Here is a 15042-nt window from a genome sequence, read left to right on the forward strand (position 1 = left end):
ATAAATGGAATTGACAAACTGAACTGAACAACAGCTAATATGGAAATCTGATTTGTAAACTCAATGTAAACTCTAAACTAAATATGCTCTTAAAAATAAGGTCAGTAAAAGCAATATGTGTAGTTTCTTATATGAGAGTGTGTAGCATCTTGTTTGTGTGGTAATTATTACTAGGAAATCCTCTCCTGCATTCTATCTGACTTTAATTTCTCACATGGCAAAACTTGACCAAACCATATGTATCTGAAAGGATGTGCTTAAATAGAAGGCAACTCAAGATCAGAAAACAAATAATAAAAATTGAATCAATGAGTACTAATATTTGTATAAGGATTCAACTTAAACTTGAAGTCTCAATAGAACACTGTGTGTGAACATGTAATTGTGGTTTCAGTTTTTGTGTTTGTTCAGGTTTTCAGTGTTCTCTCCTACCTCCCACCACCTCTTCCATGAACCTGTCTCTACTCTATGTGGACTATAAGCTTTCTGGTTTAGTTTGAATGTTGTCTGGAAGGAAGTATTTCTGCAATGATATTTCTGTACCTAATACCGAATATGTTGCCTTGGATGCCTTGACTATACTTAAAAGTACTGTTTTGTAGAATATGGCATACCAATTAGCTCATTATGATAACATATGAGTTTGCTGTGTGTAGTGGTCTTGGGTACACTGTAGAGTTATTTAGTATGTATTTCAAAGGTGGAAATTTGGACATCATTCTTTTCTGCATCTGTCTTTATTGGAGATACCAATGAAAGAATGCTTGTAATTTTTACATGAGTTTAACAAGAGGCTGGCATTAAAAACAAGTAAAAAAAAATCAATAAAAGAGTGTTACAGAGAAAACCAGTTTCAGTGCTACAATAGGGAATTAAAAAACTCAGATTGCAAGTTTCTCCTTTTGTTTGAATGAAAAGAAGAAAAAGCTTCCAGTTATTAGAATCAAAGTAGTTAACCAGGTCCAAGACTAAGTAGATTAACATTTAGAAAAGCTTTAAACTGCTCTAAGTAATGCTCTAGCCTGTTATACAGGATTTAGCTTGTGTATTTACGGTTCATCAAGTATCTGCAATTTCTGCAGCAACCCTTGTATGTGGTTCTGTATAATCAATTATTTAAACAGGCTTCTGAAGAATCATAGAATGTCCTGAGTTGGAAGGGACTCACAAGGATCATTGAGTCCAACTTCTGTCCCTGCATATGACAACCCCACAGTTCACTCCATATGTCTGAGGACATTGTCCGGTCTCTTCTTGAACACTGTCAGGCTTGGGGCCGTGACACCTCCCTGGGGAGCCTGTTCCAGTGCTCCAGCACCCTCTGAGGGAAGAACCTTTTCCTAATGTCCAACCTAAACCTCCCCTGGCACATCTTCCTGCCATTCTCTCAAGTTCTGTCGTTGATGATCAAAGAGAAGAGTTTGGCACCTACCCTTTCTCCTCCTCCCCTTGTGAGGAAGCTGTAACTGCCGTGAGGTCTCCCCTTAGTCTCCTCCAGGCTGAACAAACCAAGTGACTAGCCGCTCCTCATATGGCTTCCGCTCCAAATCCCTCACCATCTTTGTAGCCTCTTCTGGACACTCTCCAGTAGCTTAATATCTTTTTTTATCCTGTGAGGCCCAGACCTGCACACAGTGCTCCAGGTGAGACCGCAACAGTGCAGAGCAGAGCGAGACAATCACCTCCCTGCCCAGCTGGCAATGCTGTGCTTGATGCACCCAGGGCACGGTTGCCCTCGCGGCTGCCACAGCACACTGTTGGCGCATGTTCAACTTGCCATTGACAAGAATCCCCAGATCCCTCTCTGCAGAGCTGCCTTCCAGCTTCTCGTCTCCCAGTCTGTATGTACAGCCACGGTTGCCATGTCCCAGGTGCAAAATCCGGCAGCTGCTCTTGTTGTACTTCATGTGGTTGGTGATTGCCCAGTTCTCCAATTTGTCCAGATCCCTCTGCAGGGCGTCTCTGCCCTCGAGAGTGTCGACAACTCCTCCCAATTTTGTGTCATCAGCAAACTTACTAAGTAATCCCTCAAGTCCTGAATCTAAGTCATTTATAAAGACATTGAAGAGTGCTGGCCCTAAGATGGATCCCTGCAGAACCCACTAGTGACTGGTCGCCAGCCCGACATAACCCCATCTCCTAGAACCCTTTGAGCCCAGCCCATCAGCCAATTGCTCACCCACTGCATTGTGTGTTTATCCAGCTGTATGCTGGACACCTTGTCCAGGAGACACATGTATGTCATACTTTAATTCATCATGGCTCGTCTGTTACTATTGGATTATTCAGGTTTTAGGATGAAAGTATTTTACTTGCAGCAGTTCTTCCTTTCCTGGATTTTGTTGCATTTTGTATTGTGAAAACAGAGAAATTGTGGCTCATTGCTTTCAGTATTTGTGAATTAGAGATGACAGATTCTAATGTGGACATTAGCTTGTAGCAGTGTACTCTATGGGAGTTGTTTTTTCTGTCTGCTTTAATTCAGAGCAATGACAAAAGGTCAGTCAGAAGCTCACTAGAAATGTTGAAGGTCTTTTTGCATTTGGTATTGATTCACCTGCCTGTTCCAGCTGATTACTGTAAAGAAGCAATTTGTATTGGAAAAAGAAATTTTCTGAGAAGGTAGATGTAGCACAAAGCTAAATAGCTGTGTATGGTGAATTTCTCTACAGGTATGAAAGTAGGAGGAGAAGAATTCAGAAAAAAGGAAAACTGTACTGTGCCTATAATAGATTATTTTTCTGAGTTCCTCTCCGTTACCTACAATGGGTTTTCTTTTTCCTAAAGTGAAAGCAGAACCCATTTTTCAACTCTTGATAAATAAGGTATTTTATATGTAATGGAGCATACTGCCTGCTGTCCATGCCTTTTTATGTGAGTTGTTGCTTACAGTAAATACCATACATGCAACCAGGTATGGCTAATCTTGTCTGAGAACATCTGTGTGATATAAATATGCATATATGCATAAACAGTTATTTTCATTTGCATATATGTACATGTAATCATACTTGTGTTTGCAGTGTGGAAATCTATTGTTCTATGCATACATTATTGTATATTATGTATATATGATAATATGTTTGCATAAGCAGTCAGTAACTTTCTATTCCCATTTTGTTATTGTTTCCTGTGCCACAGAGAATAAAACCTACTTTAATACGCTAAAGCTCTCGTATGTCAATTTCATTCATAATAAGTGTAGGTTTAGATGTTTACAAACCAAGAATGCCTGGTTTTAGAACTAAAACTATATTTATGCTGAATTATGTTTGTGTTGTACAGGAAGATAGAGCTGTTATACCTCACAGTTCAAGTGTGATACTATATCTGATGAAAAAATAGTCCCTTTCTGAGTATCTCAGTAAAAAGTTGCATGGTGCTTTTGTAATACCTAGTAGAGAAGCTTGCAAATAATAAACTAAGAGAATAAGCCCTCAATAAGTTGAATCAATTGGCAATGTAAACCTAGTTTCTCTAGTTTCTTTCCTTTATACTTTGTTTTATATTATGTTTGTGATTTTACAAATACAACAGCTAAAGTAGCTGTTCAAATTAATTTAATGTATAATGATTGCTTGTTCTGTTTTGTTGTTTTCCAGCTCCCTCAGGCTCAAAAGGTAAAATATTTTAATCAAATCTTAGTCATTCAAAGTAATCGCCAGTCCTTCATATTTCCATGGTGTTGTGAGTGCGGTACAATTGTGATCAGTGAAACAGTTCACTGTAATGGGGGCTCTGGAGTTGTGCAGTAAGAAGGGTTGCTGACATCAAAGCCAGCTAAGGTACTTGCTGAGAGCAGCTCTTCAAACATACAAGCTATTTTAACATGATAGGCATAGTAGCCTTCAACTTTAAAACAACAGGGAGGCTATTCTATCAACAATTTGAAATAATAGGAATAGTAAAAAAAAATCACCCCATTACTCCATGTGGAACATCTCTGGATCATTTTGTCTCTGTTGCAGAGACTGCAGACCCTATGGTATGGCTGGTAGCCTTTCACTGCTCCCCACTGTATGTGTCAACACGACGTTTGACTTCTCTAATAGGTTGCATACAGTTATTGTATGTTATGCTCTTGCCTTTGAACTTCTGCATCACTATGATATGCTACCAGTCACCACTGCACATCATAGTAGCACAGTAATTGTGACAAACTCAAAGAATTGTTCGATGCCTTTTGCATCCTCCTTGTATAGTTCACATATATAATTAAAGCTTACAGAAAACAGAAAATCTAGATGCTATTTTGTGGTTTGCAATGAAAAATATTAAAATTTAAAAATGAATGGAATAAAATGAGAAATAGCAATACTCATCCAAGTCATGCTGATTGACCTAGGTAAAGGACATTTCATAAGAAATGTCGTACCAATTAATCAGTTAAACGTCACTGTTGCTAACAGTCTTGGATGATGATAGAAGTTCAGGTTTTAATGAAAGCTATAGGTTAAGTGATCTTCAATTAAAATCTGTTGCAGAACGATCAGGGCATCCACAGAACTCAAAACTTTAAAATGGTTAATCGATATAACTCATGCACTTTTAAATTTAAAAAGCAAGAAATATGAGCATGGGAGCTTTTAGCTTTATGATGTTATGTGTATTTGAAATGTCCTTGCTTGTGCAGCTCAGAAAATTTCTCTTTCAAATCCACAGGTAATATGCTATTTGTCTGTATGTCCATAGTTTGTTCTTGTGTTTTAATAGTTGCAGAGCCTACTAAATCAAATGTGACATGGTAACAAAACTAGTGGTGTGTATTTATGTGGTGGTGGTGGTGGTGGTGTTGTTGTTGTTGTTGTTGTTTTTTCTTCTGGAAATAGAAGGTTTAAAGAAATCTTTCATTTACAGCTTTGTGGAAAAGTAGGAGGACTAAAACACTGGCTAGACTGGTTAACTATGGCTTTTTCCTGTTTACATACTTGTCTAGAAGTTTATGCAACATGCTTCTCTTAGCAGTTTGCAGAAAGGAGACAGAGTGCTGCCATAATATGCTGGTGCAGAAAGATCTAACCAGCCAGGCTCTTTACCAGATTGAATCATGTGGTGCTGTATTATACATTCTGATGTCCACAATTCAGAGCTATTAAATAATGTTCTGGTTCAAATTACTCAAGTTCAAGGTTAGCAAAAAAGCACACAGTTTTCACGGGAGGTCAAAAATGCCAATTTTCACTGTGTTTACCCCTAGAGCAAACTAATGCAGAACTAAAGCCACATATTTTGTGTATATATGCATAATATCTAGTTCACAGTATACTACTTTCATGCAGAGAAAGGAGAGGGGTGGAAAGGAAGGAATGAGATGGGGAGTGAGGACAGAGACAAGTAATCCACAAGGCCTTTTGGTAGCTTCAGGTAAGAAATAAGTGTTTTCATAAGCGTGGCCTGATAGCTTAGGAACAAAAGAAGAGACTCTCTTGCGATCTGCAGGTGAAGGGAAGCAGTACAGGGCTGGTGCATGTTTTCATGAATTACTTAGTCACTAGTGTACATGTTTTGCCAGATGGTGTCTGAACTTGTACTGTATTTTTGTTGGAACCTATGTATCATCTTGCAAATTTTTTCTCTATAAACATTTCAGTCGTGTCTCTCTAAACATGTTCACTTTAATCTTTGAGTGATCTAAAAGAAAAATGTGACATTCCGAGTGTACCTTTAGTATTTTATAACCATTATAAATACTTGGTCATCTTGATGAAATGTGTTATATCTTGTATGTGAAACACTTTAGCTACAGTCTCCTCAGCATTTAATCAATGTTCTATGGTGATTAGCTATTGATTTTGAAGACTTGTAGGTTCTCAACTCTCTATAGCAGTTAAATAACAATTAAAACCTGTTACTATTATGCTATCTGCTGTAAATCAAATTGTTGCAAATTCAGAACTGGAGTGCAGGTGAAATGAAGTATGAGGAGTTTAAGATGGACTTTTGTTGCAACATCATATTCACCTGGAAAAGGTCTTTGTGATATACCCTATACTTAAAATAGAAAATACCACCCCCCACCCCACGAAACAACAACAACCAAACACACAGAGAAACAACAAACAAACATTATTTCAGGTGGTAGAGACGCCGATTTAATATGGTTGTGTAGCTCTCAGAAGAAAATACATCTAGGAAGAGCTAATGTAAGTAGAAGACCCACTATCCAGACAAATGAAATAAATTAATGTGAATTTTGTATGTCATCTAAGTTGGTTTTCTGCACACTTCTAGGTAACCATCCCACGGGACTGTTAAAATAGTAATAAAACTAGCTAATAACTCAAATTTACCAATTCGCAGACTTTTTCAGGTTGACTTCCAAAATGACCTTTATTTTTGAAACATTTTTGAAAGGCAGGTTTTGTATTCATCCATGGGCAAAACTATTCTTCCTTAATAGCTCAAAAAGGTGTTTTGTTTCCTAGTAGGAAAGCTTTACTTGCTTTCTTGAGTGAACACAGCAGGATTCAAAATCTGTTGTCCTACTCCTGCTGTGATGTTTTGCTCTACTTAGCTTGTGTGAAGAGGTAGAAGTGAATAAATTAGGCACACAAACCAGAAGCAGATAGTTGTGTTTAAGAACATTTAGGACTTTTTTTTCCATTATTTTCTCTTGGATGGAATCATATTTCTCCTCCACACAGAAATGTTTGATTACATTTTTTGCCAAAAAGTTCCTGACATCTTTCTTCTCTTTTTCTGTGTTATCCCTTAATTTCTGTAAGTAGTACTTTGCCCTCCTTTTATCTTGATGCTATCATCTTTCAGCCGTTTGGGAGCATCATTTGTCATTCCTTGCATCATTTGCCTTCTTATACTTTGAAGTGTTGAATTAACTGTCACTGGGAATAGAAGACAGAAAATTTGCAAAGCCACTATTTCATTGAAGTGCATGACTAGAGATTTTAGCATTTTTATAAAATTATAAGAGTTGAATTGAATCTAATGAAGGACAAAGTAATCATGAAGTAAACATTTTTACACTGGTTCCTTTGGAATTAAGTTGAGTGATCCATTCAGAAAAGTACATTAAAATTTTCACTTAACATGTTAATCACAATCTTAAATGTAGTTTCCAAATTTCTGTCTCCCACTCCTCAACAAGCAAGCTGTCTTTTAATAACAGTTTTGAAGTCAGCATTTTGCACACTCTAAGTAACTTTTTTACAATGTAAGGGTTGGTTTGTTTTTTTTTTTTATTTCTGTGTGCTAAACACAGAAATATCTCTCTAACCTAATACACTCACACAGGTTCCTATATTGTCCCAGGCCATAATTTGAATCTGAGCCAAAATAATAGCTATTCCTTAGTATTGTAATCTATATAAAACATAATTAAATGTTCAAATTCCAGTTCTCTGATGCTTCCAGCCTGCCTCGTGACTTTGTCACGTAAAAACACAGTAGTCATGGAAGAAGACAACACCTCATGGAGGAAGCCTATGTGGTTTGGGGAAAGGAAGAAAGGGGATGGGTTCAGAAGGTGGCAGGGTTGTAACACAGGAGTGATGGAAAAATCAAAAGCTTCAGAATGAACCTCATTCTCCAGATACATCCCTACAGAACTGCTGGTCTGCTGTGCATAGGGTTTCACCAGCAGCATTTCTGGCAACCACTCTCCACACTGGTGCTTTGTCAGAGTGCTCGTGGTGTTCCCATGCCCCACAGTTTCACCGCACTTTCAGTCTCTCTGAATATAGTAATGTTTGTCCTCTACTTTTCTATTGCTTTTTCACAAGGCTGTATCAGCTATGCCAGCAGACCTTCATTTTGACTTATTTCCTCACTCAAGTCCCTTAAGTTCTGTTATATTCCATGTCTACAGACCAAAGGTTCCTGTGTCAGCATAGCCCACCTCAAACAGTTGCTCAAGTGCCTGTGTTTAGCCCCATCACACCTCCAAACCTTGCTTCATTTTTTGATTCAGAATGCTTGCTCTGATTTTAAGCTCTGTCCACTAGTTATAATGACCTATGGACCTTTTCTGCTTTTCAACCTGTTGGTAGTTTATTTAAATATTGTGGAAATCAAAGCTTCTGTTGTGGTATGGTGAAAAATCAACCGGGAATACTGTAGATCCAGAGAGATCAGACTTCAAAGGAATATTATTAGGCTTGAGATTAGTCTATGAGCAAATTTGGTCATTGTTGTGGTTATTTGATGGTTTCCATGAACTGGAGTTAGCGGGAGATGAATCTGACTTTACTTGACACTGTTTGCTGCAACAGGTATTCCGTTCTTTGGAAATGCACTACAGTTATTCTGTAGTGATATTCTTTCCTGTTTATGTGTTTCTGGAGTAATTTTGGAGCCTGCCTTAATCTTTGTCCTGGGGAATAGATGTTAGTGCTAGTGCTAAACTCTCTTTGGTTCTTATGCTTCATGTGAGGAGTAAGTGGATGCTTGTTGTTTCTTGAGATTTATTTGGAATTGTGTTGAGGGTGGTAACCTTGTACAGCAAGGAGGACTAAAGCAGAAATGAACAGCTCAGCAGAAAGGTAGAATCTTAAAGAATTTCTTAAATGGTTGGTGGAGCAACAACTGCTGCAGTATGAAAACTTAATTGTACACTGGCAGTACTGAAAATGAGATGCTCATTCAACATAGGAAGGAGTCCTTCTTTTTAGTTGTTTGTTTTCAGAGAAGAAACTTGATTATGAAAAAATACCTTATTGCAAAGGAACCCTGCCTGTGTATCCATGGTCTGCCTGTGTTCAGGAGTTCCAGTCCACAGTGTGCCTTTGCCACAAGAGGGGCTGTAATGAGCTATCATGCTGCTTTCACATTACTGTGGAGAATTCATTTGAGATCACTGAGATTCATTTGAGATCTGGTGTAGACAGCAGAAGCCACTCACATCCCATATATCGTTGGGGACTTCCAGGCACATTCACTGGTCTTGTCCTGCCTGAGGAAACAGGCAGATCAATACTGGTCAATAAATTAGTCTGACTAGTAGAATGGTGAAGGCTACTGAGGTTTGAGGGAACTGAATTTAGAGAAGAAGGACAAACTGTTGATGAAGGAAGATGGCTTCATATGTGAACTGGCATAGACAATCTGTGTTTCATGTCATGAAAGTATCTTCCTGATTCATTAAGGGGGATGCTGATTACAGCATTCATCAGCTGCAGTCCTTAATCAAAATGAATCAGTTGGAGAACAAGTTAATTGCATTGGAGCAGAACAAACTGAACTAAACTATAAGTAATTTTTTTGTTGCTGTTGTTTAATTTATTTTTTTTTTCTTCCCTCCCCCTCGCCTCCACCAAACCAGAGACCACAGTGTTTTATGGGGCAGCCTATTTCCCCATATTACATTCCATGCATGCAAAATAAAACATTCCAACGTTAGGATGGATAAACAGTTTCTTAAATAAAATGTCTTTGCAGAATTCCTGCGATAAGGTAAACTCAGGGTTTTGTTTTGAAATGCATAAGGCTCACATAGACAAGCTTATGTGGCTTTTGGAAAAAGCAGGAACTTCTTGCTATATTATGGGGAGTAAATATCTAACAGAGTAAGGAAAATCTGAAGGGTCATGCATTTAGTGCATTACTACATATCATCAGAGTTCTACATTGTTTAGCATGAAGATGACTTACTCTGAAAGAGTGGAGGCTTGCTGATGTCAGATATTTAAGATGGTTAGTGCTATTAGAAATACAAATCTAAATATAGGAAGTACATGTAAATATAGGAAAGTATATGTAAATAAGTATTTGTTCTATAAATATAAATAAAAAATATGGGCTTTACCCCATTTGCCTTTTTAAAGAAATTGTTCTCTAAGAAAGTGACCTTGATATCTGTAATACCTTTTAAAAGCCATGAGTAATTTATCGCGTTTTTCCATTTTTATTTTTCTGTCCTAAATTTTTGGATCCTTACATTTATTTTCTCATTTCATTTTCATTTGGCTAATATTAATTTGCTGACTGAAGCATCTGACAATGCCTTAAGTATTGTTCTTGAATTCTTATATTTTATTTGTGTTAGCCTCCTTCTATTTCCAGTAATCCAAACCCAAGACTTTGAATAAACTGGAATTTGCATCCACTTCTGAAACCAGGAACTACTTTATTCAAAAATTGCAAAGTACCTTGACAAGTTTGTCTATGCAAATATGTTTAAGTAGAACAAAATTCTAAGTGCACAGATACCATCACTGCCATGAAACAGTTAAATTGTTCTTCAGTGATTACTTTATGGTTATGTTTTGCCAATATTCCTGAAAAGGCAACAACAATTAAGAGCTGTCTAGAATTCTCAGAGGCCTAATGAAATTAGATGCCCAAATCCTGGCAAAGGTGAGTGGGATAGGGAAACTAAATTTCCTGAAGCATCTTTGAAAATTTCTTCCTTAGGAAAGGGCAGCCATATCCAACAAAATCATGATTTGACACTGTTTTTGTACGATTCCACCAATTTTGATTTGGTTCCGTCTTATGCCCTGCAGGATGTTGTACTAATCTGGGAGGTGTTTAGATGCATTTGAATGCTGCTTCTTATGTTGTTTAATTTTATAGCTAAAAATACTGTGTAAAAAAAAAAAAGTTTCAAAAGATACTTCAAAGCACATACTTCTTCCTTAGTTCACATCTGTTGTCAGCCTCAAGTCTTGGAGCTTGCCAGTGGAATTTTTATATTCCTGGAGGGTTGGGGATGAAGCAGCTTTTGTTTCCTTGAGTTTTTCTTCATGTAATGTAATCACTTGAAGGAAATAAAACCATGGTAATTGATATGGTGCTAAATAGGTTAAGAGACAGGGCTTTAATGTCAGTCGGAGCCTCTGGGTGTCAACTAATATGGTGCCCCAGGTAAAGAATAAGTTTAGACACTCATCAGGGATATAAAGGCTGAAGAAATAGAAAAGAGCTTGATTTGTTAATTCTTAGACTGAGGTGTAAAGAGGCGTTATTAAGCATTGGGAACCCCTCCCCCCTACAGTATAGTGGAAGAGAAATATGTAGGGGAAGAAAAGAAATAGAGGGTTTTCTTAGAGAATAGAATAAGAATTCAAAACAGAGTGTTAGAAGAATTGAAAGTTATTAGTGGCTCTGCATGAGATTCCAATATTTGGGTGAATTTTGGTCCAAATGATTTCTTATTTGTGAACATGATTAGTCTACCATGATTTGTTTTGTTTCAGCAGAAACCATATACTTAACAAACATAATATTGTGTGAATTTATTTTTGCCAAACCTTACTCTTTGTTTCCCATGAACTCTGATATCCCCCGGCATATGTAGGAGTTAGTAAGGATGAACCAGGTAACCTTAGCTTGTAACTTTAAACAGTTTTGAATCATTAGACTGTGGGGAATTATTAAGCCACGTAAAGCATACCTTTGTAAAAAATAGCAGTAACTACTAACATTAGTTACTCTTATTAGTTACTCCTAAGAGACCAGAAGGACAAAATTGGATAAGGCACAGCCTGGTTAAAGATTGAGATTAAATTGATAGTCCTTCATGTTTCAGTCATTCCCAAAGACCTCTTCACTGTATGTAACTAGTAACCATCGCTCTGGTGGTGTTATTATGTTATACTAGGATAAGTATCATTCTCTTTATTTGCCAACAACACTAAAAAAACCCACCTGATTCCATATGTAACCAAGTTATTTCTTGCCTGCATAGAACCATGAATTTTGTGCTTCTTAAAAAAAAAAAAAAAAAAAAATCATTCTTCAAGATGTTTCCTGTAAGAAAAGTTTGACTACGGTATTTTCTGAGCCTGTGACTTTGTGATGCCCAGTTAATGAGTTTGGGAATCATGAGGGTTGTCTACAAATGGTAACTGAGTAACCAAAGAGTTCAAAGAGTTTATTATTCATTACACAATAACCTGAACTTTTAAATATAGTACAGTCATACAGAAACTTATCATTATATATTGATTTTGTTATTCTGAGTTTGGGATATTTAACATTTTTCATTAAGTGTTAACTTCTAAATAAGTATTTGCTGATGATTAAAAAAAATCCTACCCAGTCCTGAGGATAACAGTGGTACATGTTCATTCTGAATATAACTAATATAAGCTGAAGTTTTAGCAGTCATTAGAGAACATATTTCTGGGTTTTGTTCTCAGAATCACTAAATTTTTCAAGCACTTGCATGAGCTGTTACAGAGTTCTGCTATATGTAAGAAATTGTCAGACTTCCAAAGCAACAATGCAAAATACCTAGATCATGGCTTCCTTTGCACTTTTTCTAATGGATTCTAGCATTAAGTGTCTTAGCAGAAATACCCAGTGGCTAACATTCTACTATTTCAAAGTATTTCTGCCAAAATATCATTGCCCAGGGAATAAAGCTGTGATTCTCCCCAGCGGTTAATTCCTCACAGTCTAACAATTTTTGTGAAGCAAACACTGCAGCTTGAGTTGGTGACTCAGAGAAACATCCCAAATACAAGTCATCTGTCATCTGGTTATTTGCTGACTCCACTTATGGAAGTGGCCAACAACCTGTTCATCTGCCAAGCAAACAAAAATCAAAACAGGCTGCACTATAAGTTTGCACTTTCATAGAAATGATTGCAGCAGCCAACCTTCAGTGGTACTTGTAGATGTCATAATTACAGTTCAATAATTCTCTTCTTACTTCCATAGTTAGTTTTGAGAGTTAATGACCTATTCTCTCCGAATTTCCCAGGAACTCCAGACTGTTTTTCCCCTTCATTTAAATAATCTCAAACACCCTAAAACTTAACTGACAGTCTCTTGCTTGGCATCCCATCCAATAAATTATTTCTAGTAATCTCTTAAGAGCAAGTGGACTCATAAGATAATACCGTACTGATACTTGACAAATATATAATGTCAGAGAAGAACATCCCTGGGCAATCATATAAAATCTCTAAACACTCCAAGATGTCACCCCATAATCAGCAGAATGCTTTTTCACTTCCTGGTGTACATGTCTTCGGGACTATTGACCGTCATACCACAGAAAGCTTCTCTCCATACAAATCATGTCAGCATGCTTGACTCTACTACTCTGGCCAAGGAGAGTAAATTCTTAGGCTAGTTCAGCTGCATTTGCATTCAGTGCAACCTCTGAACTCTCAGTGTTTTGTTGTTTTATTTAAAAACTTACTGTTGCTTGGTAGATCAAGGATTACATTAGGGCTGGAAATATCTCTCCTTTTTAAAAAGGAAAACAAAACAAAAAAAGCAAACATGATCAAATTTTTTTCCACTTCTTGTGTCTGTAAACCTTGATCCTAAACCCCAATTGTGTTCCTGTCTGATGTCTGCAAACATTTCTCATCACCTTGAGACAGTGCTATGCTTCAGGAAATATACTTGTCTGGGAAACTGAGACCCTATTGATGCAGACTGGGATCTGCAAGACATGCAATATTCTAGATTTTATTTGTCTGATTTTTTTATGGGAAACATTCATAATATGAAATACCATTCATAAAGTATCTTGGTCGTAATAAATGACTTGTGTTCTGAAAATCTGCAGAGTTGATAGCAGTTGCTTCATTAATAACACATGCTTAGTTAACAAAAAATTAAAATTGCAGCAAGTCTCAAAATATGTAGTAGAAACACTGCCTGAGATCAGAAAATGTGACACTGATGTAGGGGTAGTAGGAGAATATCACAGCTGCAATTGGGCATGACTGTCATGTATAATATTTCTCAAGAAGATCATCTCTATTGCCTTGTCCATTTGGCTAAACACAGATACAACAAAGCCAATTTTGTGTTCTACAAAATCTCCGTTTGTGATGATAACTGGTTTTGTCATGCTTTTAAATGTTGGATAAGCCTTTTCAACTTCAAACATCTGCCCAAAATATAGGGACAGAAAGAGTTTAACAGTAACTCTCAACTTCCTGCTTGAGTTGTCTTTCCTGTGTAGATGGTGAAGATCTGCAGGCACACAGAGTGGTGCTCATCTTGAGCACCAATCACCCCTGACCTTGTGGCAAAGGTGTAGTCTGGCCAGAAGGCATGAAGATACCGTAGTCTGAGCAATGTCCCTCTCCTGTGGCCAATGCTAAACATTCTACATGTTTCTCTTGAATGGAATCAAGGTCAGGAGATCTGTTTTCTCCCTAAACTGAAGAAATATGTGATATGCAGAATCAGCTAATGCTTCATGCCACCTCTTTGTCCGGCAGACTGAAACTGGATGGAGCAAAGATGCTCCTGGGATCCTGACTGGCTGTCATCCTTTCTGCCACTGTGTTAGCTGATGAGATCTTGGTCTGAACCACGAACAAAGTGCATGTAACTCATGACCTCTTGTTCCTTGCTGGGAGAAAACAGCCTGGGGCAATGCTGGCAGAGATGACACTGGGAAAAATGTAGAGTGGAGCTCTAGCTGCTTTGCTACTCCTCATGCTGCTTCTACAACCTGCATTTCAGCCCCTTCGTATCTCTCATGGTAGATGGCAACAGGAATGAAGATGAGGCATCTTTCCTGCCAATGCAGAGGGTGGTATGGGCAGTGCTGGGACCCTTGAGATGGGGCCAGGGCTGGGCTGGGCTGCGCTCACTGCAAGTCTAACTACATAAGCATCATTTAGATAAGTTGCCTTATCTCATTTAAAATGAGGAGGATGTAATTGAAAAATGCAATCACGTCTGTAATTTTTCCTTAGTTCTTAGAGATAATATTTCTTTTTCAAATCTAGCTTGCTGACGATCAGGGATTGGTGTTGATGACAACTGTTGCCATGCCAGTATTCAGTAAGCAAAACGAGACTGTAAGTACTCAGACCATTTCTCATGTGATAATGGGATGCCTGCAGTGAAGTTTCTTTCAGGGGCCTAATAAGATATTAACCTACTCTAAAAATTGTTCTTTTTATTTTGTCTGCAGTTAGTATTCCTTTGTTAGCATAAAAATGTGGACAAATAATCCCAAATAACTGTGCTTTAGAAACCATAGTAAAATATGAAATCCTATGTCTTAAGAGAAAATATATAGTTTTTTTCTTTGCATTGATTTGCTTCTATTTTATAGACTCAGAATTCAATTAGTCATGTGTCTTTTATGTATATGTCTGTTTA

General features: G+C 37.5%; 1 protein-coding gene and 1 long non-coding RNA gene across 9 annotated transcripts in view; one reads left to right on the top strand and one right to left on the bottom strand.

Moving 5' to 3' along the window:
* Nucleotides 1-15042, top strand: part of CACNA2D3 (calcium voltage-gated channel auxiliary subunit alpha2delta 3) — a 481484-nt gene that overhangs the window by 356240 nt on the left and 110202 nt on the right. For 7 of the 8 annotated variants that reach the window (XR_010652035.2, XM_071813168.1, XM_071813170.1 and 4 more), the window contains 2 exons: nt 3603-3620; nt 14664-14735. Coding sequence is in view for 7 of the 8 variants with exons in the window: in XM_071813168.1 (XP_071669269.1) it covers nt 3603-3620; nt 14664-14735 (90 nt within the window). In the remaining variant the exon portion in view is untranslated. The remainder of the gene's footprint in view (nt 1-3602; nt 3621-14663; nt 14736-15042) is intronic. The other variant, XM_065845556.2, reaches the window with a different exon arrangement.
* Nucleotides 8798-11734, bottom strand: LOC139828781 (uncharacterized). The gene is made up of 3 exons (XR_011740725.1): nt 11605-11734; nt 10586-10714; nt 8798-8908 (listed from the first exon to the last, which is right to left on the bottom strand). It is a non-coding gene; the product is annotated as an uncharacterized lncRNA (long non-coding RNA).

This window comes from Patagioenas fasciata, chromosome 10, assembly GCF_037038585.1.
Source record: "Patagioenas fasciata isolate bPatFas1 chromosome 10, bPatFas1.hap1, whole genome shotgun sequence".
Classification (NCBI taxonomy): domain Eukaryota; kingdom Metazoa; phylum Chordata; class Aves; order Columbiformes; family Columbidae; genus Patagioenas; species Patagioenas fasciata.